The sequence below is a fragment of the Scyliorhinus torazame genome, chromosome 1 (genome assembly GCF_047496885.1).
Source record: "Scyliorhinus torazame isolate Kashiwa2021f chromosome 1, sScyTor2.1, whole genome shotgun sequence".
Lineage (NCBI taxonomy): Eukaryota > Metazoa > Chordata > Chondrichthyes > Carcharhiniformes > Scyliorhinidae > Scyliorhinus > Scyliorhinus torazame.
In genome coordinates, this window is record NC_092707.1 from 126,176,694 (window position 1) to 126,199,206 (window position 22,513).

Sequence of the window (22,513 nt, forward strand, 5' to 3'; positions counted from 1 at the left end):
CTCAAAATTTCCCCCATTCTAACCTCTCCCTTTCCATGCCCTCTGTCTTCTCCCTATGAGCAATGATGGAGATTAGCTCTCCCCTGATCACCGCTTTCAACGCCTCCCATACCACCCCCACTGGCACCTCCCCGTTGTCGTTGGCCTCCAAGTACCTTTCGATACACCCCCTCACCTTCCCACACACCACCTCATCTGCCAGCAGTCCCACATCCAGCCGCCACAGCGGGCGTTGGTCCCTCTCCTCTCCCAGCCCCATTTCCACCCAGTGCGGGGCATGGTCCGAAACGGCTATGGCCGAATACTCCGTCCCCTCCACCCTCGGGATGAGCGCCCTGCCCAGAACAAAGAAATCTATCCGGGAGTAGGCCTTGTGCACGTGGGAAAAGAAAGAAAATTCCCTGGCCTGTGGTCTTGCAAACCTCCATGGGTCCACTCCCCCCATCTGATCCATAAACCCCCTGAGCACCTTGGCCGCCGCTGGCCTCTTTCCTGTCCTTGATCTGGAGCGGTCAAGTGCTGGATCCAGCACTGTATTGAAGTCCCCTCCTATTATCAGTCCTCCTACCGCCAGGTCCGGAATGCGCCCCAACATGCGCTTAATGAATCCAGCATCGTCCCAGTTCGGGGCGTATACATTTACCAACACCACCCACGTCCCTTGCAACCTACCACTCACCATCACATATCTCCCTCCATTATCCACTACGATAGTCTTGGCCTCAAATGACACATGCTTTCCCACCAGAATTGCCACCCCTCTATTTTTCGCTTCCAGTCCCGAGTGAAATACCTGTCCTACCCATCCCCTTCTTAACCTACCCTGGTCCGCCACCTTCAGGTGTGTCTCTTGGAGCATAGCCACATCTGCCTTCAGTCCCTTCAAGTGCGCGAACACTCGAGCCCTCTTCACCGGCACATTCAGGCCCCTCACGTTCCACGTTATCATGGATTGGAGGGGCTCTCACCCCCGCCCGCCGCCCCCCCCCCCCCCCCCCCCCCACCGACTAGCCATCTCCTTTTCTGGGCCAATCCCGTGTCCGTGTCTCCCTCACCCTCCAGTCCCCCAGCCGGGGGACCTCCGTCCCGACCACCTCTTCTGTGTCCCATTCCCTTTCGGCCAGTGCAGCAGCAACCCCCCCCGCCCACCGCTAGATCCCTGTCTAGCTTTTTTGCTGCCCCCATATCACTCCTGTAAGTCAGCTGACACCTGCTGACCCCGGCTTCCCCTGCCATCCCTTTGACCCCCCCGTGTGGGAGTCTCCCCATCAGTATACGTTCCTTCGTTCCCCTTCCAACCTTTCTTCCCGCACGCGGGGGAAAAAAACCGCGCTTTCCAAAGCTGGCCCCGCCCCCTCTGGCGTAGCTCCTGTCGCAGCCTTGTCTCTTTCCTCCAGCCCATATAACATTCCCTGCGCATGATTGACCCCCTATATACAACAACCATCATACTTCAACCCTCAAATACCCCCCACCCTCACAGCTGACACCTGCTGACCCCGGCTTCCCCCGCCATCCCTTTGACCACCCCGTGTGGGAGTCTCCCCATCAATATACGTTCCTTCGTTCCCCTTCCAACCTTTCTTCCCACGCGCGGGGGAAAAAAACCGCACTTTCCAAAGCCTGCCCCTCTGGCGCAGCTCCTGGTGCGGCCTTGTCTCTCTCCTCCAGCCCATATAACATTCCCTGCGTGTGACTGACCCCCTATATACAACAACCATCATACTTCAACCCTCAAACACCCCCCACCCTCACAAACCCTCAATTAGAGTCCAACTTTTCAGTTAGTATAAAGGTCCACGCCTCTTCGAGCGTTTCGAATTAGTGGTGTTGGCCATTATGTGCAACCCACAGTCGCGCTGGCTGCAACATTCCAAATTTCACTCCTTTCTGATGCAGCACCGCTTTGGCCCGGTTGAAACCTGCTCTCCGCTTAGCGACCTCCGTGCTCCAGTCCGGGTATATTCTGATCTCAGCATTGTCCCACTTGCTGCTCCGCTCCTTCTTGGCCCATTTCAGGACCCTCTCTCTGTCCGTAAACCGGTGAAATCTCACCACCATCGCCCTTGGCGGCTCATTTGCCTTGGGTTTCCTCGCCAGCACCCGGTGCGCCCCTTTCAGCTCCAGCAACCCCGGGGGGGCCTCGGCGCCCATCAGCGCCCCGATCATTGTGCCCGCATATGCCGCGGCGTCAGCCCCCTCCACTCCTTCTGGGTGACCCAGGATCCTCAGATTATTCCTCCTCGACCTGTTCCCCAGGTCTTCGAGTCTTCCCGCCCACGTCTTGTGTAGCGCCTCGTGCCGCTCCACTCTCACCGCCAGGCCCAAGAGCTCGTCCTCATTCTCACTCACTTTTTCCTGGATCTCCTGGATCTTCACCTCGTGGGCCTTCTGGGTTGCCCCAAGTCCTTCAATTATTGCCAACATAGGCGCCACCATCTCCTTACGCAGCTCCTCGAAGCAGCGCTTGATGAATTCCTGCATCTCCTCTTTGTCCCCGGCCGCCGCCATTTTGCTTGTTTTCCCTCTCTTCTCCCGCTGCTCCAATGCCACTTTTTTGGCCGTTTCGCTGCGGGTCCGGTCCATACAAGTTAGTAGGAGACCTCTCTCCTCTCTTCCCCACGGGTTGGCTGTAAAAAAAGTTCCATTGGGGCTCTTCTATCGAGCCCGAAAGTCCGTGTTCGCGGGAGCTGCCGAATCGTGCGGCTTAGCGCCTCATAGCCGCAACCAGAAGTCCTCCAACTCCCGGGTCTTCTGACACTCCAAAGATCACTATCTCTGGACTCGACACCACCCGTGTGTTAAGCACCTTGGACATTGCCCTCGTGAACCCTTGCCAGAACTCTCTAAGCTCCAGGCATGCCCAAAACATGTGGGCATGGTTTGCAGGGCTGCCCTTGCACCTCAAACAACTGTCTTCTACCCAAAAAAAACTGCTCATTCTCGTTGCCGTCATGTGTGCCCGGTGGACCACCTTAAATTGAATTAGACTGAGCCTGGCACATGATGAGGAGGAATTAACCCTGCCCAGGACCTCTGCCCACAGACCCACTTCCAACTCTTCACCTAGCTCCTCCTCCCACTTGCCCTTGAGTTCCTCCACCGGGGTTTCCTCCACCTCCTGTAGTTCCTGGTAGATATCCGACACCTACCCCTCCCCCACCCAGGTGCCGGAGACCACCCTGTCCTGTATCCTCAGTGGCGGCAGCGTCGGAAAGGCCACTACCTGTTTTTTTAGGAAGGCTCGTACTTGCAGATATTTAAAAGTGTTTCCTGGCAGCAGATTAAATTTGTCCTCTAGCACCTTCAAACTGGGAAAGTTTCCGTCTATGAACAGATTTCCCATCCTTCTGATGCCTGCCTTCTGTCAGCTCTGGAACCCACCATCCATCCTACCCGGGACAAACCTGTGGTTTTTACATATCGGGGTCCAGACCGATACTCCCTCCACCTTCTTGTCGGTGGCAGCCTTCTCGAGGACTCACACTGTCGCCTCTTGGGCCTCCAGTCTCTGCTTCACTCTGTCCATTGCTCCCTTTATGGGGGCCGGCATGGTCTCTATTGCCAATTTAATGGCCGACATGAGGTCCTCTTTCATCGCTTCTCTCCGCTTTTGCTCAGCGGAGATGAACTCCCATCAGCTTGTGTGTCGACAATTGGGCTGGAGTTTGCGATCCTGTCGAGTCCCCCATGATCAGTTCTGGGTCACCACATGGGTCTCCCTAATCAGGGGTCGGGTTTTCATTTCTTTGCTTTTGCAAGCTGTTGGCTCGCTGCATCTCAGTCAGCTGAGTTGTCGGTGGGAGTTAACTTGGGGGGAACTTTTTGGTACCCGTTTGATGGGTTAGCAAGGTCTAATAAGAAGTTTCTAGGAGGGAACCACCTTGTGTGCGACCGCTCAGCTCATGGCAGCCACCAGAGGTCAAGGGGCCTTCATGAATCTCCTCAGCCAGTACGGGAATTGAACCCACGCAGTTGGCCTCGCTCTACATTATGAAGCAGCTGTCCAGGGGCCGGTTTATCTCAGCTAACAGATTATTCATGAAGGCCCAGCCCTCGCTTTTTTTTTAAATTAAGAGTATCCAATTCTTTTTTCCAATTAAGGGACAATTTAGCGTGGCCAATTCACCTACCCTGCACATCTTTTTAGGTTGTGGGGGTGAGACCCACGCAAACACAGGGTGAATGTGCAAACCCCACACGGATAATGACCCGGGGCGGGAGGCAGTAGTGCTAACCTTTGCGCCACCGTGCTGCCCTAGGCCCTGCCTTCTCAACCTTATCCCTTGCCTGAGGTGTGATGATTCTCAGGCTAAATCGCTACCCGTCAGCTCTCTCCCTCAAAGGGGAAAGTAGCTGATGGTCATCTGGGACCATGGCGATTGTAAGAATATAATATTCTAATACAGAGAAAGGATAGAACAGCAACCAGCATAATTTGTTTTAAAATGTTCCCTCACAAATGCTGTATTTCCACCTCAATGACAGTGATAATGTGAGAGGATGGTACAAAATCGAGGGTACAAGTTTAAGGCTTTGATCAAGTGATACAGGGGGAATATAAGGAAAAACGTTTTGGGTTGCAACTGGTAATAACCTGGAACTCCCTGCCCACATGATTTTTGGAAATAGAGACAATTAATTACTTCAAGCACAGCTACGACACTGGCATCTACCTGGAAATGTGAAACATTTCCCAGGTATGTTCAGTCCACAATGCAGGACAGATTTAACCCAGAGAATTACCACCCCATTTGACTATTCTTGATCATTAGGAAAGTAATGGAAGGGGCCGTTGATAGTGCTACCAAGCGGCACTTAATCAGCAATAATCTACTCACTGACATTCAGTTTGACTTCCCCTAGAGCCACTCAGCTCTTGACCTAATTACAGTCTTAGTTCAAACAGGGACAAAAGAACTGAACTCGAGATGAGGTGAGAATGACTGCCCTTCGGCAACATTTGACCAAATGTCATCAAGGAGTCCTAGCAAAACTGGAGTCAATGGGAATCAGAGAAAACTCTTCACTGGTTGAAGTCATACCTGGCACAAAGGACGATGGCTGTGGTTGTTGGAAGTCAATCATCTCAGTTCCAGAACATCACTGCAGGAGTTCCTCAGGGTAGTGTCCTCAGGCCAACCATCTTCGGCTGCTTTATAAATCACCTTCCTTCCATCATAAGGTCAGAAGTGGGGAGGTTAGCTGCTGACTGCTCAATATTCAGCACCATTCACTACTCAGATACTGAACTAGTCCATGTGAAAATGCAGCAAGACCTGGACAATAGCCAGGCTTGGTTGACAAGTGGCAAGCAGCATTCAAGCCACACAAATTCCAGGCAATGACCATATCCAACAATGATGTGGAGATGCCGGCGTTGGACTGGGGTGAGCACAGTACGAAGTTTTACAACACCAGGTTAAAGTCCAACAGGTTTGTTTCGATGTCACTAGCTTTCGGAGCGCTGCACCTTCCTCAGGTGAATGAAGAGGTCTGTTCCAGAAACACATATATAGACACATTCAAAGATGCCAAACAATGCTAGGAATGCGAGCATTAGCAGGTGATTAAATCTTTACAGATCCAGAGATGGGGTAACCCCAGGTTAAAGAGGTGTGAATTGTCTCAAGCCAGGACAGTTGGTAGGATTTCGCAGGCCAGATGGTGGGGGATGAATGTAATGTGACATGAATCCCAGGTCCCGGTTGAGGCCGCACTCATGTGTGCGGAACTTGGCTATAAGTTTCTGCTCGGCGATTCTGCGTTGTCGCGGGTCCTGAAGGCCGCCTTGGAGAACGCTTACCCGGAGATCAGAGGCTGAATGCCCTTGACTGCTGAAGTGTTCCCAGTCAAGGGCATTCAGCCTCTGATCTCCGGGTAAGCGTTCTCCAAGGCGGCCTTCAGGACCCGCGACAACGCAGAATCGCCGAGCAGAAACTTATAGCCAAGTTCCGCACACATGAGTGCGGCCTCAACCGGGACCTGGGATTCATGTCACATTACATTCATCCCCCACCATCTGGCCTGCGAAATCCTACCAACTGTCCTGGCTTGAGACAATTCACACCTCTTTAACCTGGGGTTACCCCATCTCTGGATCTGTAAAGATTTAATCACCTGCTAATGCTCGCATTCCTAGCATTGTTTGGCATCTTTGAATTTGTCTATATATGTGTTTCTGGAACAGACCTCTTCATTCACCTGAGGAAGGAGCAGCGCTCCGAAAGCTAGTGACATCGAAACAAACCTGTTGGACTTTAACCTGGTGTTGTAAGACTTTGTACTGTGCATATCCAACAAGAGAGGATCTAACCATCACCCTTGACATTCAATGGCATTAATTCACCTCTTGATTCCCGAAAGCCTGTCTACCATCGACAAGGCACAAGTCTGGAGTGTTATAGAATAATATTCCCTTGCCTGGATGAGTGCAGCTCCAAAAACACTCAAGAAATTTAACACTAATCAGGACAAAGCAGCCCGCTTGATTGGCACTCGAACCACCATCTTTAGCATACATTTACTCCATAACTGACACACAGTGGCAGACGTGCGTATCATCTAGAAGATACACAGCAGCAACTCACCAAGGCTCCTTCACAGCACCTTCCAAACCCACAACCTCCACCACCTAGAAGGACAAGATTGGTAGATGCATAGGTTCCCCTCACCAGCCTGACTTGGAACTATATCCTCCTTGCTTCACTGTTGTTGAATAAAAATCCTGGAACTCCCTCCCTAACAGCACTGCGGGTGTACCTTCACCACATGGACTGCAGCGGTTCAAGAAGGCAGCTCACCACCACCTTTTCAAGGGCAATTATGGATGGGCAACAAATGCTGGCCGAGAAGCCGACATCCTGTGAAATAATTTTTTTTAAACTAAATCGGATATGCACATGAAGAAACTAAACTTGCAGGGCTACAGGGATAGAGGAAGGGATTGGGATTTACTGGGTGACTCTGGGGAGTGCTAGCATAGACTAGGTGGCCAAATGGTCCTTTGATGTCATAAATAATTACTACTCTATAAGTTTTTGTACTGTAAGGATAGGTACATAATGATCATTCATAAATAAGATAGTTGGAACTCAAAGGTTTATATCACATAGGCTTTATAAACAGGTATTTGCTCATAGTAGAGGGAGTGTAAGGAGAAAAGGTTACTGTTACTGTAGAGTGCAACATTAAAGGTTTGTACAATAAATCTCTGGCTCAGAAAAAAGTAATGATAGGAAGTGGTTATGGTGTGACACGACGTCTAAAAAATCTTATTTAAAACTCAAAACAACAAGTAGTTTTTTAAAAATATAACCGGAACTAGACCTTAAAAAAAGGTACAACATTTTACTCCATTGCAACTTTTGCTTATCTTTAAGATCAGGTACTGTGTACATATCTGGTTATTCACAAACATTCTTTGTACAGATGGTTTTAGATGTAGTACTAAATTTGTACCATTTCTTTGAAGTTTTAAGATGAATGTTTTTGAACTATACTAAATTAAGTTACTTTTTGGTCATATTACTGTCTGCGTTCTTGAATCTGTTCTAAAGAAGAAACCAGCCCAGTGATTTTCATGTTCACGTGTATTTGTACCTTTTATGTACTGAACATCTGCATATATATCATGGTATTCTAACATTGTCAATCAAGGAATCATTTAATCAGAGGATCCATTTAATAAAATCAAAGCAAAATACAGTGGACACTGGAAATTGAAACAGAAAATCCAGAAAATATTCAGCAGGTCAGCAGCATCTGTGGAGCAAGAAACAGAATGAACAACTGAGGGACGTGGAGATCTGTGGCTAGGCCAGCATTCATTGCCCATCCCCAATTGCCCTTCAGGAGGTGGTGGTGAGCTGCCTTCTTGAACCGCTGCAGTCCATGTTGTGTTGGGACGTCCACAGTGCTGTTTGGGAGAGAGCTCCAGGATTCTGACCCAGCAACGGTGAAGGAAAAACTATAAAGTTCCAAGTCTGACCTTTCATCAGAACAGGAGAAAGCTTGAAATGTAGCGGGTTATAAACAAGTACAGAGGGTTGGGGGGAGGAAAACAAGTAAAGGGGTTGGGGGGAGGGAATAAAAGGAAAGGTTTGTGGTGGGCAGGAGATTCAATCACAAAATAAATAATGGTGCATGGGGAAAGGAAAATGTAATGGGACAAATAAAGGTGCTATAGAAGACTCATTACCAACAGCTGCTGTCTGATGAACTGGGGGAAGTGATTATGATCTGACATTGCTGAACTTAATTTTGAGTTGAATCCAGAATCCTGTAAAGTGCATGCAAGATGAGAGGCAGTTTAACCGAACTTTAATGGACTAGTGTTTGAGGCTGAGGGCACAGAGGTCAGTATGGGAATAGGGGTGGCAAATTAAAATGACAGGTTGAATTAAGACACTATCTCTGGCAGAAGGTCCCAGGGCCTGGTAATTAACCATAGTCCACGAAGGACCACAGGCTCTCTTCCCATTAGAGAGGGAGACAGACATGCAAATGAGGCATATTTCCACAAGGGCGAGGTAAGGTGGGGAGGCTCCATGGACTGCCACACCTGGTAGGGGGATTGAGCCAACACCATTGACATAATTCTGCACCACACTCTAGTTATCTAGCTAACTGACTCCCCCACCCCCACCCATCAGATTCCTATCTGTAGCACTTCATCTGTAATAAAGATCTAAACAAATCAGAATGAGCTCAAATGTTGTTCGCAGCTTTTCTGAAAACAGATAAGTTCCAACTTGAATATAAATTGCCCAACTTAGAAAACAACATTTCGAAAAAGAACTCCTTTGTGAATTTGTAGTTGGCTGGTAAATAGGATAGGAGTGAACCTGCCCAATCCGTTGTTCGGAGTTGCTGGGAGCTATCACATGATACCAGTAAAACTTTTCGACCAATACGAGAACTAACATAAGAATATTCACTTCCGTCATGGGAGGAAAACACGATTACTCTTCATTATCTTAACAAAAAAAGTTTAGTCAGTGGGTGTTGGGAAGACCTGAGCCAGGAGTTTGCCTCCAGTGGAACATGCCATGGATACGATATGGCAGTACCAGTTTCGGATTATTTTGTTAGGTGATTCTACGGTGGGAAAATCATCTCTTCTGAAGCGTTTTACCGATGGCTCCTTCAGTGAGGTCCAGGATCCCACAGTGGGAGTGGATTTTTACGCTCGCGTGTTAGAGGTTGAGCCGGGCTGTAGGATCAAACTCCAGCTATGGGACACCGCTGGTCAAGAACGGTTCAGGTCAGTGTGATTAGATTGCTCTCTAACAGACAGACACAACCCGCCCTTTAAAGTCGCGAGTTACGAAACGTTCGTGGTTTCAGGAATTTCCTGAAACGCTTTCGGACAAGTTGCTGACCAATGAATGGTTAGTGGCAACTTGGAAGTTTGGGAACAACTGTGACATTTGTGTTCCTTCGCTACAAGTTAGTCGTCAAGGAATCCATTTATTTCATCAGGGTCTTTTACCCAGGGAGTGGGGAGAGAGTGGAACTCGCTACCACAGGGAATGGTCGAGACGAATAGGGTGGAAGCATCTAAAGGGAAGCACAGGAGAGAGAGTTTATTTATACTGTTACAGAGTTACTTGAGGACAGACAGGAGGAGGTTTGGGCGAACTGTCACATCAGCATGGACTTGTTGGGCGAATGACCTGGTTCTGTGTTTTTAAATCATTTAAATCTCCAATACAAACTCCTTTTTTAATTTCGTGAATCATTTCTATAACATGGATTCATTATTTTTTTTAAAAACAGCATTGGATTAATTCAGTAACAAGCTAGCCCTTCCTCTGGGGTTAGCACAATATAATCTAAAAGTAACAATTCCAGACAGATGTTGCTCTCGCTGCATTCGGCGCCTCGGTGTGTTGGTTCATGTAAGGTGGGGCATTGCAACAGGAGGCAATAGTTTCAGAGTAACACTGCACGTGGTCAAAGCAGGAAATCAATTCGGGAGTTTTCAATACTAAAGATTCAGTCATACTTTATTAATAATTCTTTCATATCTGCAAAAGCCAAGCAGTTGTAAAAGGAGGGAAGGGAATAACTACAATAAGAAATGTGTTCTAAAAAAAGAGGGTCAAATAATACAGTACCTTCATGATAAATTGTTTATTAAATACAGTGCAGAACCAAACAGAAAATTCAAAATGGTCTGATTTTAAACTGATCTGAATATTGGGGATACACAGTATGAATTGTAGGTTGAACATAGAACATACAGTGCAGAAGGAGGCCATTCGGCCCATCAAGTCTGCACCGACCCACTTGGGCCCTTACTTCCCCCAACCCTATCCCCGTAACCCTATAACCCCATCTAACCTTTTTGGACTCTAAGGGTAATTTGTAATGGCCAATCCACCTAACCTGCATGTCTTTGGGCTGTGGGAGGAAACCGGAGCACCCAGGTGAAACCCACACAGACACAGGGAGAACGTGCAGACTCCGCACAGACAGTGACCCAGTGGGGAATCGAACCTCGGACCCTGGCACTGTGAAGCTACAGTGCTAGCCACTTGTGCTATCGTGCTGCCCTGAATGATTGATTGATGATGAATTTCTCCTATAAGGAACTAGACTGCATGTGCTTTGATCTCCTAGAGTTTTGTTTTTCCTGTACTACACATAGAACATTACAGTGCAGTACAGGCCCTTCGGCCCTTGATGTTGCGCCGACCTGTGGAACCACTCTAAAGCCCATCTACACTATTCCCTTATTGTCCATATGTCTATCCAATGACCATTTGAATGTCCTTAGTGTTGGCTAGTTGACTACTGTTGCAGGCAGGGCATTCCATGCCCTTACTACTCTCTGAGTAAAGAACCTACCTCTGACATCTGTCTTCTATCTATCTCCCCTCAATTTAAAGGTATGTCCCCTCGTGCTAGACATCACCATCCGAGGAAAAAGGCTCTCACTGTCCACCCTATCCAATCCTCTGATCATCTTGTATGCCTCAATCAAGTCACCTCTTAACCTTCTTCTCTCTAACAAAAACAGCCTCAAGTCCCTCAGCCTTTCCTCATAAGCTCTTCCCTCCATACCAGGCAACATTCTGGTAAATCTCCTCTGCACCCTTTCCAATGCTTCCACATCCTTCCTATAATGCGGCGACCAGAATTGCACGCAATACTCCAAATGCGGCCGCACCAGAGTTTTGTACAGCTGCAACATGACCTCATGTCTCCTAAACTCAATCCCTCTACCAATAAAAGCTAACACACCGTACGCCTTCTTAACAACCCTCTCAACCTGGGTGGCAACTTTCAGGGATCTATGTACATGGACACCGAGATCTCTCTGCTCATCCACACTGCCAAGAATCTTACCATTAGCCCAGCACTCTGACTTCCTGTTATTCCTTCCAAAATTAATCACCTCACACTTTTCTGCATTAAACTCCATTTGCCACCTCTCAGCCCAGCGCTGCAGCTTATCTATGTCCCTCTGTAACTTGTAACATCCTTCCGCACTGTCCACAACTCCACCGACTCTAGTGTCATCTGCAAATTTACTCACCCATCCTTCTATGCCCTCCTCCAGGTCATTTATAAAAATGACAAACAGCAGTGGCCCCAAAACAGATCCTTGTGGTACACCACTAGTAACTGGACTCCAGTCTGAACATTTCCCATCAACCACCACCCTTTGTCTTCTTCCAGCTAGCCAATTTCTGATCCAAACTGCTAAATCACCCTGAATCCCATGCCTCCGTATTTTCTGCAGTAGCCTACTGTGGGGAACCTTATCAAACGCTTTACTGAAATCCATATACACCACATCAACTGCTTTACCCTCCTCCACCTGTTTGGTCACCTTCTCAAAGAACTCTATAAGGTTTGTGAGGCACGACCTACCCTTCACAAAACCGTGTTGACTATCTCTAATCAAATTATTCCTCATGAAGTTAGGAAAGCCATTGTTCCGACTTCTGGGTGCGGCGATGACCAGCTGAGTCGCACGTTTCGGCAGCTCCCGGTAGAACGGACTTTTGGGCTCTTAATAAGAGCCCCAACGGCAATTTTAACGGCTAAAAGTACTGTGCGGTGAACCAGAAGGGAATCCCCCCTGGATACGGATGAAAAAAGGAGAGGAAGGTGGCCGGATTGCGGTGGTCCTTTAGAGCAGCGGCAAGGAAGGCAAGCAAAAACCAAGATGGCGTCGGAAGGTGGCAGTTTAATATGGGGCCCTGAACAACACGAGTTTTTGAAACGCTGCGTGGAAGAACTCAAAAAGGAAATGAAGAAGGAGCTGTTGGCCCCGATATTACAGGCGATCGAAGGGCTAATGGAGGAGCAAAAGACCCAGGAGCGGGAGCTTCGGGTCGTGAAGGCAAAGGCTGCCGAGAATGAGGACGACATACAGGGCCTGGTGGTGAAGACGGAGATGCACGAGGCACACCATAAACGATGTGTGGAAAGGCTGGAGGTGCTGGAGAACAACACGAGGAGGAACAACCTAAGGATTCTTGGTCTTCCTGAAGGTGCGGAGGGAGCGGATGTCGGGGCATATGTGAGCACGATGCTGCACTCGTTAATGGGAGCGGAGGCCCCGGCGGGTCCGCTGGAGGTGGAGGGAGCATACCGAGTGATGGCGCGAGGACCGAGAGCAGGAGAAATTCCTAGAGCCATAGTGGTGAGATTCCTCCGTTTTAAGGACAAAGAGATGGTCCTTAGATGGGCAAAGAAAACTCGGAGCAGTAAGTGGGAGAACGCGGTGATCCGCGTATACCAAGACTGGAGTGCGGAGGTGGCGAGAAGGAGGGCGAGCTTTAATCGGGCCAAGGCGGTGCTTCACAAAAAGATAAAATTCGGAATGCTGCAACCGGCAAGACTGTGGGTCACATATCAAGGGCGGCACCACTACTTTGAGACGGCGGATGAGGCGTGGACTTTTATCGTGGAAGAAAAATTGGAATGAGCGGGTTATTTTTTTTTTTAAAAAAAGAACGTTTGAAACAAAGTGGTGGGGCGAGTATGGGGGGCGAAGAGGGGGGTAAAAAGGGGGGAAAGAGGAGTTTTATGTTATTAATCCTGCGATGTGGTAACCTTTCTCTCTTCCACAGGAGGTGGTGGGGGGAGGAAAGGAGGTGGAGGAGATGGGGCGTTGGCCATTGGGCCAAGGGGGAAGCGCGGGCTCGGTTCCCGCGCTATGATAATCATGGCGGGAATAGGGAAGCAGGAAGGAGGGGGCGTCGCACGGTGCGAGCCGAGGTCACGGGGGAAAGCCGAGGTCGGCCAGAGTTTGCTGACTTCTGGGAGCAACATGGGGGGTGTAACTACGCTAATGGGGGATCTAGCGGGGGGGGGTGGTGGGAAGGGGGAATTATTGGGCTGCTGCTGCTGGGGAGAGGGGGGAGCTGGCATGGATGGGATGGGCGGGGGAGCACCGCCTGGGGGGGACACAGCTGCGTAGGAACCGGGTGAGGAGCTGGAAAAAGGGGATGGCTAATCGACAAGGGGGGGGGGGTAAAAAGCCCCCCAACCCGGCTGATCACGTGGAACGTGAGAGGGCTGAACGGGCCGATAAAGAGGGCACGGGTACTCGCACACCTTAAGAAACATAAGGCAGAAGTGGTTATGTTACAGGAAACGCACTTGAAACTGATAGACCAGGTTAGGCTACGCAAAGGATGGGTGGGGCAGGTGTTCCATTCGGGGCTAGATGCGAAAAACGGGGGTGGCTATATTAGTGGGGAAGCGGGTAATGTTTGAGGCAAAGACTATAGTGGTGGATAACGGGGGCAGATATGTGATGGTGAGTGGCAAACTACAGGGGGAGACGGTGGTTTTGGTAAACGTATATGCCCCGAACTGGGATGATGCCAATTTTATGAGGCGTATGCTAGGACGCATCCCGGACCTAGAGGTGGGAAAGTTGGTAATGGGGGGAGATTTCAATACGGTGTTGGAACCAGGGCTGGACAGGTCGAGGTCCAGGACTGGAAGGAGGCCGGCAGCAGCCAAGGTGCTTAAAGATTTTATGGAGCAGATGGGAGGAGTAGACCCGTGGAGATTTAGCAGACCTAGAGTAAGGAGTTTTCGTTTTTCTCCTATGTCCACAAAGTCTATTCGCGAATAGACTTTTGGTTTTGGGAAGGGCGTTGATCCCGAAGGTGAGGGGAACGGAGTATACGGCTATAGCCATTTCGGATCACGCTCCACATTGGGTGGACTTGGAGATAGGCGAGGAAACAGAAGGGCGCCCACCCTGGAGAATGGACATGGGACTAATGGCAGATGAGGGGGTGTGTCTAAGGGTGAGGGGGTGCATTGAAAAGTACTTGGAACTCAATGATAATGGGGAGGTCCAGGTGGGAGTGGTCTGGGAGGCGCTGAAGGCAGTGGTTAGAGGGGAGCTGATATCAATAAGGTTCACATAAAGGAAAGCTGGAGAGTAGGGAACGGGAGCGGTTGCTGCAAGAACCTCTGAGGGTGGACAGGCAATATGCGGAGGCACCGGAGGAGGGACTGTACAGGGAAAGGCAAAGGCTACACATAGGATTTGACTTGCTGACAACGGGTACTGCAGAGGCACAGTGGCGGAAGGCACAGGGTGTACAGTACGAATATGGGGAGAAGGCGAGCAGGTTGCTGGCCCACCAATTGAGGAAAAGGGGAGCAGCGAGGGAAATAGGGGGAGTGAGGGATGAGGAAGGAGAGATGGAGCGGGGAGCGGAGAGAGTGAATGGAGTGTTCAAGGCATTTTATAAAAAATTATACAAAGCTCAACCCCCGGATGGGAGGGAATTTCCCAAAGTGGAGGAGCAGGAAAGGGTGGGACTGGGAGCACAGATTGAAATAGAGGAAGTAGTGAAAGGAATTAGGAGCATGCAGGCGGGGAAGGCTCCGGGACCGGATGGATTCCCAGTTGAATTTTACAGGAAATATGTGGACTTGCTCGCCCTGCTACTGATGAGGACCTTTAATGAGGCAAAGGAAAGGGGACAGCTGCCCCCGACTATGTCTGAGGCAACGATATCGCTTCTCCTAAAGAAGGAAAAGGACCCGCTGCAATGCGGGTCCTATAGACCTATTTCCCTCCTAAATGTAGACGCTAAGATTCTGGCCAAGGTAATGGCAATGAGGATAGAGGATTGTGTTCCGAGGGTGGTCCATGAGGACCAAACTGGGTTTGTGAAGGGGAGACAGCTGAATACGAATATACGGAGGCTGCTAGGGGTAATGATGATGCCCCCACCAGAGGGGGAATCGGAGATAGTGGTGGCGATGGATGCCGAAAAAGCATTTGATAGAGTGGAGTGGGATTATCTGTGGGAGGTGCTGAGGAGATTTGGTTTTGGAGATGAGTATGTTGGATGGGTGCAACTGGTGTATAGGGCCCCAGTGGCGAGTGTGGTCACGAATGGACGGGGATCTGCATACTTTCGGCTCCATAGAGGGACAAGGCAGGGATGCCCTCTGTCCCCATTATTGTTTGCACTGGCGATTGAGCCCCTGGCAATAGCCTTGAGGGGTTCCAAGAAGTGGAGGGGAGTACTTGGAGGAGGAGAAGAACACCGGGTATCTCTGTATGCGGATGATATGTAGCGGACCCGGCGGAGGGGATGCCAGAGATAATGCGGACACTTCGGGAGTTTGGAGAATTCTCAGGATATAAACTGAACATGGGGAAAAGTGAGTTGTTTGTGGTGCATCCAGGGGAGCAGAGCAGAGAAATAGAGGACTTTCCGCTGAGGAAGGTAACAAGGGACTTTTGTTACTTGGGGATCCAGATAGCCAAGAATTGGGGTACATTGCATAGGTTAAATTTAACGCGATTGGTGGAACAAATGGAGGAGGACTTCAAGAGATGGGACATGGTATCCCTGTCACTGGCAGGGAGGGTGCAGGCGGTTAAAATGGTAGTCCTCCCGAGATTCCTCTTTGTGTTTCAGTGCCTCCCGGTGGTGATCACGAAGGCTTTTTTCAAAAGGATCGAAAAGAGTATCATGAGTTTTGTGTGGGCCGGGAAGACCCCGAGAGTGAGGAAGGGATTCTTACAGCGTAGTAGGGATAGGGGGGGGCTGGCACTACCGAGCCTAAGTGAGTACTACTGGGCCGCCAATATCTCAATGGTGAGTAAGTGGATGGGAGAAGAGGAGGGGGTGGCGTGGAAGAGATTGGAGAGGGCGTCCTGTAGGGGGACTAGCCTACAAGCTATGGTGACGGCCCCATTGCCGTTCTCACCGAAGAAATACACCACAAGCCCGGTGGTGGTAGCGACTTTGAAAATTTGGGGACAGTGGAGACGGCATAGGGGAAAGACGGGAGCCTTGGTGGGGTGCCCGATAAGAAATAACCATAGGTTTGCCCCGGGGAGAATGGATGGGGGATTTGGAATATGGCAAAGAGCAGGAGTAACGCAACTGAAAGATCTGTTTGTGGATGGGAAGTTCGCAAGTCTGGGAGCGCTGACCGAGAAATATGGGTTGCCCCAAGGGAATGCATTCCGGTATATGCAACTGAGGGTTTTTGCAAGGCAACAGGTGAGGGAATTCCCGCAGCTCCCGACGCATGAGGTGCAGGACAGCGTGATCTCAAAGACATGGGTGGGGGACGGTAAGGTGTCAGATATATATATAGGGAAATGAGGGACGAGGGGGAGATTATGGTAGATGAGCTGAAAGGGAAATGGGAAGAAGAGCTGGGGGAGGAGATTGAGGAGGGGCTGTGGGCGGATGCCCTGAGTAGGGTAAACTCATCGTGTGCCAGGCTAAGCCTGATTCAATTTATGGTGTTACACAGGGCGCATATGACTGGAGCACGGCTCAGTAAATTTTTTGGGGTAGAGGATAGGTGTGCGAGATGCTCGAGAAGCCCAGCGAATCACACCCACATGTTTTGGTCATGTCCGGCACTACAGGGGTTCTGGGTGGGGGTGACAAAGGTGCTTTTGAAAGTAGTGGGGGTCCAGGTCGAACCAAGCTGGGGGTTGGCTATATTTGGGGTTGCGAGAGAGGCCGATGTTTTGGCCTTTGCGTCCCTAGTAGCCCGGCGCAGGATACTGTTGATGTGGAAGGAAGCCAAGCCCCCGGGGGTGGAGACCTGGATAAATGACATGGCAGGGTTTATAAAGCTGGAACGGATTAAGTTCGTCCTAAGGGGATCGGCTCAAGGGTTCACCAGGCGGTGGCAACCGTTCGTCGAATACCTCACAGAAAGATAGAGGGAATAGAAAAGAAGAAGGCAGCAGCAGCAGCCCAGGGGGGGGAGGGGGGGGGAGAGAGGAACCAGAAGGACTCTCAGGGTTGTTAATATATATGTATAGGTTGTTGCTATAAATAATTGTATATTGGACTGTTAAATCATATTTTTGGAGAGTGTTTATCTGAGACAAGGCAGTTGCCATTTAGTTTTAGTTTTCGTTTTTGTTATATATTATTTATTCTTTGTTTATAAAACAGGTCATTGTTATTTATACTGTTATATTATTGTGTAAAGGATACACAATGTACTGTGATGGTTGACCAAAAATTTTCAATAAAATATTTTTTTAAAAAAAGGAAAGCCATTGTTCCATTCTCCATTTCCTGGTGTGTCGCCTGTAATCTTATGAATACCAGATGGAATGCATCTATACCAGATACTTGGTTCTTTGTGGGTCCTTTTTAACCTTGAGCTTCACACTAAATAATAACTGATTTTGTAATCTTGGAGAACAAAGAAACTGGAAAGAAAAATGTGGAAGATTTTTTTTGCAAGAGGAACTGGAAAATATAGATGTAATCTGACCACTTCTTTTGTATAGTGTCGCTCACAACCACTAGCCCTTCCAAGGCACTTCACAGCCAATGAAACATAAACAGAAAATGCTGGATAATCTCAGCAGATCTGACAGCATCTGTGGAGAGAGAACAGAGCTAACATTTCTAGTTTGGATGATTCTGGATGAAAGCTTGCTGGGTGGTGGGTGGGGGGAGTGATTGGTTGGGGGAACATCAGTCAAGACATCAGGTGAACCTCCCTGCTCTTTGAATAACAAGGGCAGGCAGGCCTTAGGTTGACATGTGATCTGAAAGACGTCATCCCCAACCGTGCAGCGCTCTCTCAGTACTGCACTGACGTGTTCAAGATTCTGTGCTTGAGTCGATGGATGGAAAGTTTGAATCTACAATCTTCTGCCTGTGAGGCAAGAATGCAATCACTGAGCCAAGTCTGACACCTTGTCCTCTCACTCACACCTGAGTAATTAAGTCCAAAACTGGAATGCCCAAGGTCAAACCAGAGGGTAGAAAAGTCCCTGTTCCTGCTTGTTATTTGCAGATTTGCATCTGTAGTTTGGCTGGAAAGGCTCAAATTACTGCCTCCTTTTGAGAAAATGTGGATCAAATGTCAATTTCTGTTAAGGTTGTTGTAGAATCCGCTAAAGCAGCACGCATTGACCAGGCAGGTAGAAAACAAAGATTTATATTTATTTACGATATTACACGCACCAAATCACGAAGGGTTTTCCTCCTCGACTGCTCCCAGGTCGGAGTTTTTATACTAGAGGTCTGATTTCCTCCAGTTAAGGGGGAAACCCTGCCCCCTCACTACCCCGGTGCTCATATTCAGAGGAGGTCATCTGGAATCTGATTGTCCTGATACCGTGATCTCCTTGAGGGTTATAACAGTTGTCAAATTTTTATTTGATTTTCTGTCTGTAGGTTCACAAAGTGGGACATGCAAAATTGCCCTAAAGTGGTGCACAATGAATTGTATCTGTGCTGCTTCTTTGCAAGAGATTAATTTTCCTAATTAATGAAAGTATTGAAATCTGTCAATCTCCTGAATGAGATTAACAATTGAACTTGTCTAGCACCTTTAATGCATTAAAACATCCCAAGGGGCTACAACGGAGCATTTTAAAACAAAATATGACCCTGAGTCACCTAAGGAGATATTTGGGTGGGTAAGAAATCAGTTTTAAAGGAGTTTCTTAAAGAAAGAGATTTGAGGTGTAGGGAGGGAATTCTGGAGTTTATGACCCAGGCAGTTAAAGACAGTCCCCAACTGGTGGAGAAAAAAAATGAGGGATGCTTAAGAGGCCAGAATTACTTGAGCTTGGATATCTTGTAGGGTTGTGGGGCTGAATGAGATTACAGAGATGGGAGGAGTGTGAGGGGTGAAGCCAGACAAAGATTTAAAAACCAGGATGGGAATTTCAAAACCAAAATGTTTCTTGATCAGGAGATAATGTAGGTCAGATAACACAGGAGTGCTAGGGTAAGGGCAGCACGGTGGCGCAGTGGGTTAGCACTGCTGCCTCACGGCGCCGAGATCCCAGGTTCGATCCTGGTTCTGGGTCACTATCTGTGTGGAATTTGCACATTCTCCCCATGTCTGCGTGGGTTTCGCCCCCACAACCCAAAGATGTGCAGGCTAGGTGGATTGGCCACGCTAAATTGCCCCTTAATTGGAAAAAATGAATTGGGTACTCTTTTTAAAAAATTAAAAAATAAAAAATTTTTTAAAAAAAAAATGTTTGTATAAAAGGATAGGGTAATGGGACTCGAGTGTGATTAAGACATGCGCTACAGAATTTTGGATGACTTCAACAGTAACTCGTCACTTCTTGAGCAGAAAACAATTGACATACCTCATGCTAAGTAACAATTTATATTACTTGTATAAATGAGAAATTTTAATTATTGCAGCAAATCTCAAAGTGCCAGTACCTTCCAGCTATTTACAGGGAATTGAATAAGATTTACAGTCACTGTTCCTTATTTCAAGAATGACAGTTCTTTTAGCAGGACACATGCAAGCCAGCCATTGAACAGATTCTGCTGTAGGTGGTCCACAAGGTCTTTAAGACTACTAATGCTACGGACTTATTTGTATAGTTTTTGCATGAAGGTAGCGTGACTGGCTTGACTCCCACAAACAAGTGAGTACCAAGAAAAATGATCAGATTTCCAATTCTGTGACTATCCACCAATCCATGAATGGAAACGGCTGCACCAGAGGCTCTGTGTAAGAGAGATCTGTGATTGTCCCCTTACTAAAGTGTGGTCAGCCAAGGTCCGATCACTTTCCGATTCTCACACTCAATAGCTATTTGGTAGCATCATCAACAATATCTGAATGTAATATTTTTAATACAGAAGGAGTTGTAAAGTGTTTTACAGAGGGCCAATCAAAAATGAATGCTGTGCCAAAGAAGTGGCTATTAGATGGGGGGAATGGTAAATGAGAAAAAGTTTAATCGGTGATAGGTTTTAAGAAAGGTCTTAAAAGAGGAAAAGGAGGTGGAGAAATAATGGTTGAGGGAGAGAATTTAAGAATGTGGGATTTGTGGGAGCTGAGGACATCTGTCAGCACTTTCAGAAGAAGAAGGATGAAGAGAGGTGGGTGAAAGGGAGGACGGGGACAATTATTTGTTTGGCATCACTCTTCCTTCTTGTTAGGATTAGAAATACATGACTCTCTGTCCCAGATAGATACATATTTCCAAGTTATTAAATTAATGTTTGAGAGACATCAGAAACACTCATGATCTCTTTACCTCTGCTCTTGGTTAGGGTAGCACGGTGCAGTGTTAGCAGTGCTGCCTCACAGCGCCGTGGACCCGGGTTTGATCCTGGCCCCGGGTTACTGTCTGTGTGGAGTTTGCACATTCATCCCGTGTCTGTGTGGGTCTCACCCCCATAATCAAAATATGTGCAAGTTAGGTGGATTGGCCACACTAAATTGTCCCTTAATTGGTAAAAAAAGAATTGGGTACGCTAACATTTTTTAAAAACCAACTCTGATCTTGGTTAGCACTGCTGCCTCACAATGCCAGAGACCCGGTTCAATTCCGGCCTTGGGTAACCGTCTGTGTAGAGTTTGCGCATTCTCCCCATGTCTGCGTGAGTTTCCTCCCACAGTCCAAAGATGTGCAGGTTAGGTGAATTGGCCATGATAAATTGCCCCTTGGTGTCCAAAGATGTGTAGATTCGGTTAAGGGGTAATTGGCATAGGGCAGGGGAGTGAGCTTGGGTGGACTGCTCTTTCAGAGGGTCAGTGCAGACTCAATGGGCTGAATGGCCTCCCCATGATCTAAACCCTTGAGTTTAGATATTGCCTCTCATGAAGCTATTGATCCTTTGCTGTCAAGCCAGTTAACTTCTGATTCCTCAGTCAAGTGACTGGTATTCCCCAACGAGTCCTGAAAGTGAATATTGTTCATCTATTCAATTGTAACGACTATTTCAGTCCAGCAATTGCTCCTTGACACGCTTTCAAGAACGGATCAAGGACAGCAAATGTGAATGCTAAAATATTTTTCCCTAAACCAGAGATTAGACAGTTATAGGGCTCCTAATGCTATCTAGCCTGTAATTAGCTTACTCAGTACATTGTGGGATCTTTTTAAGTTCTGTATTGTTTAAACGACTCACTGACTAAACGGCTGATCCATTTTAAAAGCTCTCTGTGAAACCCCGAGTGAAAAGTAGTAATTTGGAAATAGGCTGAAAAAGAGTGGCGAACATTCCATTCCTAGGAGCAGCAGTCCAACAACGGTTGTTACTATTTTCCAAGTTAAAATCTCTCGCTGAATCGCATTTGAGCATGGTAGCCTGTGTGGAAAATGTTACTGATATGTTGTTCCATCTTTTTTTGGCACAGACCTTAATTTTCTATCCACATTTGGATTATTGAATATTCAAAGATAAAATTAATTTCTATTTTAACGACTGATAGAAATGTCTGATGGGTCCGTGATAAATTCTTTGTGTAATATGACACTGAGTCATACAGTCTGAAGGCTGATCTCATCTGAGGTGGTTTGGAGAACATGATTCAGTGAGTAAACAAAAATAATGATGATCCACTGTTCTCAATCCTGATTATGATTTAGTTTTATTATGATAAAGACCTTCGGTAAATGTGAGCTGTTGCTTTTTTTTGTAAACATGTATGATTTTTTTTTTAAAGTGAGAGTATCCAATTCTTTAGTTTCCAATTAAGGGGCACCTACCCTGCACATCTTTTTGGGTTGTGGGGGTGAGACCCACGCAGACATGGGGAGGATGTGCAACCTCCACATGGACAGCGATCTGAGAAACAGGTACAATATTAATGAATGTTTTGAAATGTTACACACTTTTTTGTTTAATTGTGCAAAGCAATTCAACATAAAACAAGTCATTTCCTTGAACTGAAATAGGTTCTATGTATAATTTCATTTGATCATCAAAACACTTAAGACATGAGTTATGAAGTACATTTTATGGCACCGATGCTGCATATCAATCAGAAGGTAAAGTCCTGTCTTTTGCCGCTTCCTGAATACTCCGTGCACCCTTCGCTCCTCTTTCTCTGGGAAGACTGAGCAGAGACCGCAACCTGTTTTAACAAGGAGATTTTGTCACGGTCTCGGGAAGCAGATTCCATTCATTGGTACAAAAGCAAATTACTGTGGATGCTGGAATCTGAAACAAAAACAGAAAATTCTGGACAATCTCAGCAGGTCTGACAGCATCTGTGGAGAGAGAAGGAAGCTAACATTTTGAGTCTG

The 22,513-nt window shown here is 47.7% G+C and overlaps 1 protein-coding gene across 1 annotated transcript in view; it reads left to right on the forward strand.

Annotated features, from left to right (window-relative positions):
• The first annotated feature begins 8,912 nt into the window (after positions 1 to 8,912).
• Positions 8,913 to 22,513, forward strand: part of LOC140411944 (ras-related protein Rab-39B-like) — a 31,316-nt gene continuing 17,715 nt past the window's right edge. Inside the window, exon 1 of the mRNA XM_072500781.1 lies at positions 8,913 to 9,265. Within this exon, the coding sequence (XP_072356882.1) occupies positions 9,051 to 9,265 (215 nt within the window). The 5' untranslated portion in view covers positions 8,913 to 9,050. The remainder of the gene's footprint in view (positions 9,266 to 22,513) is intronic.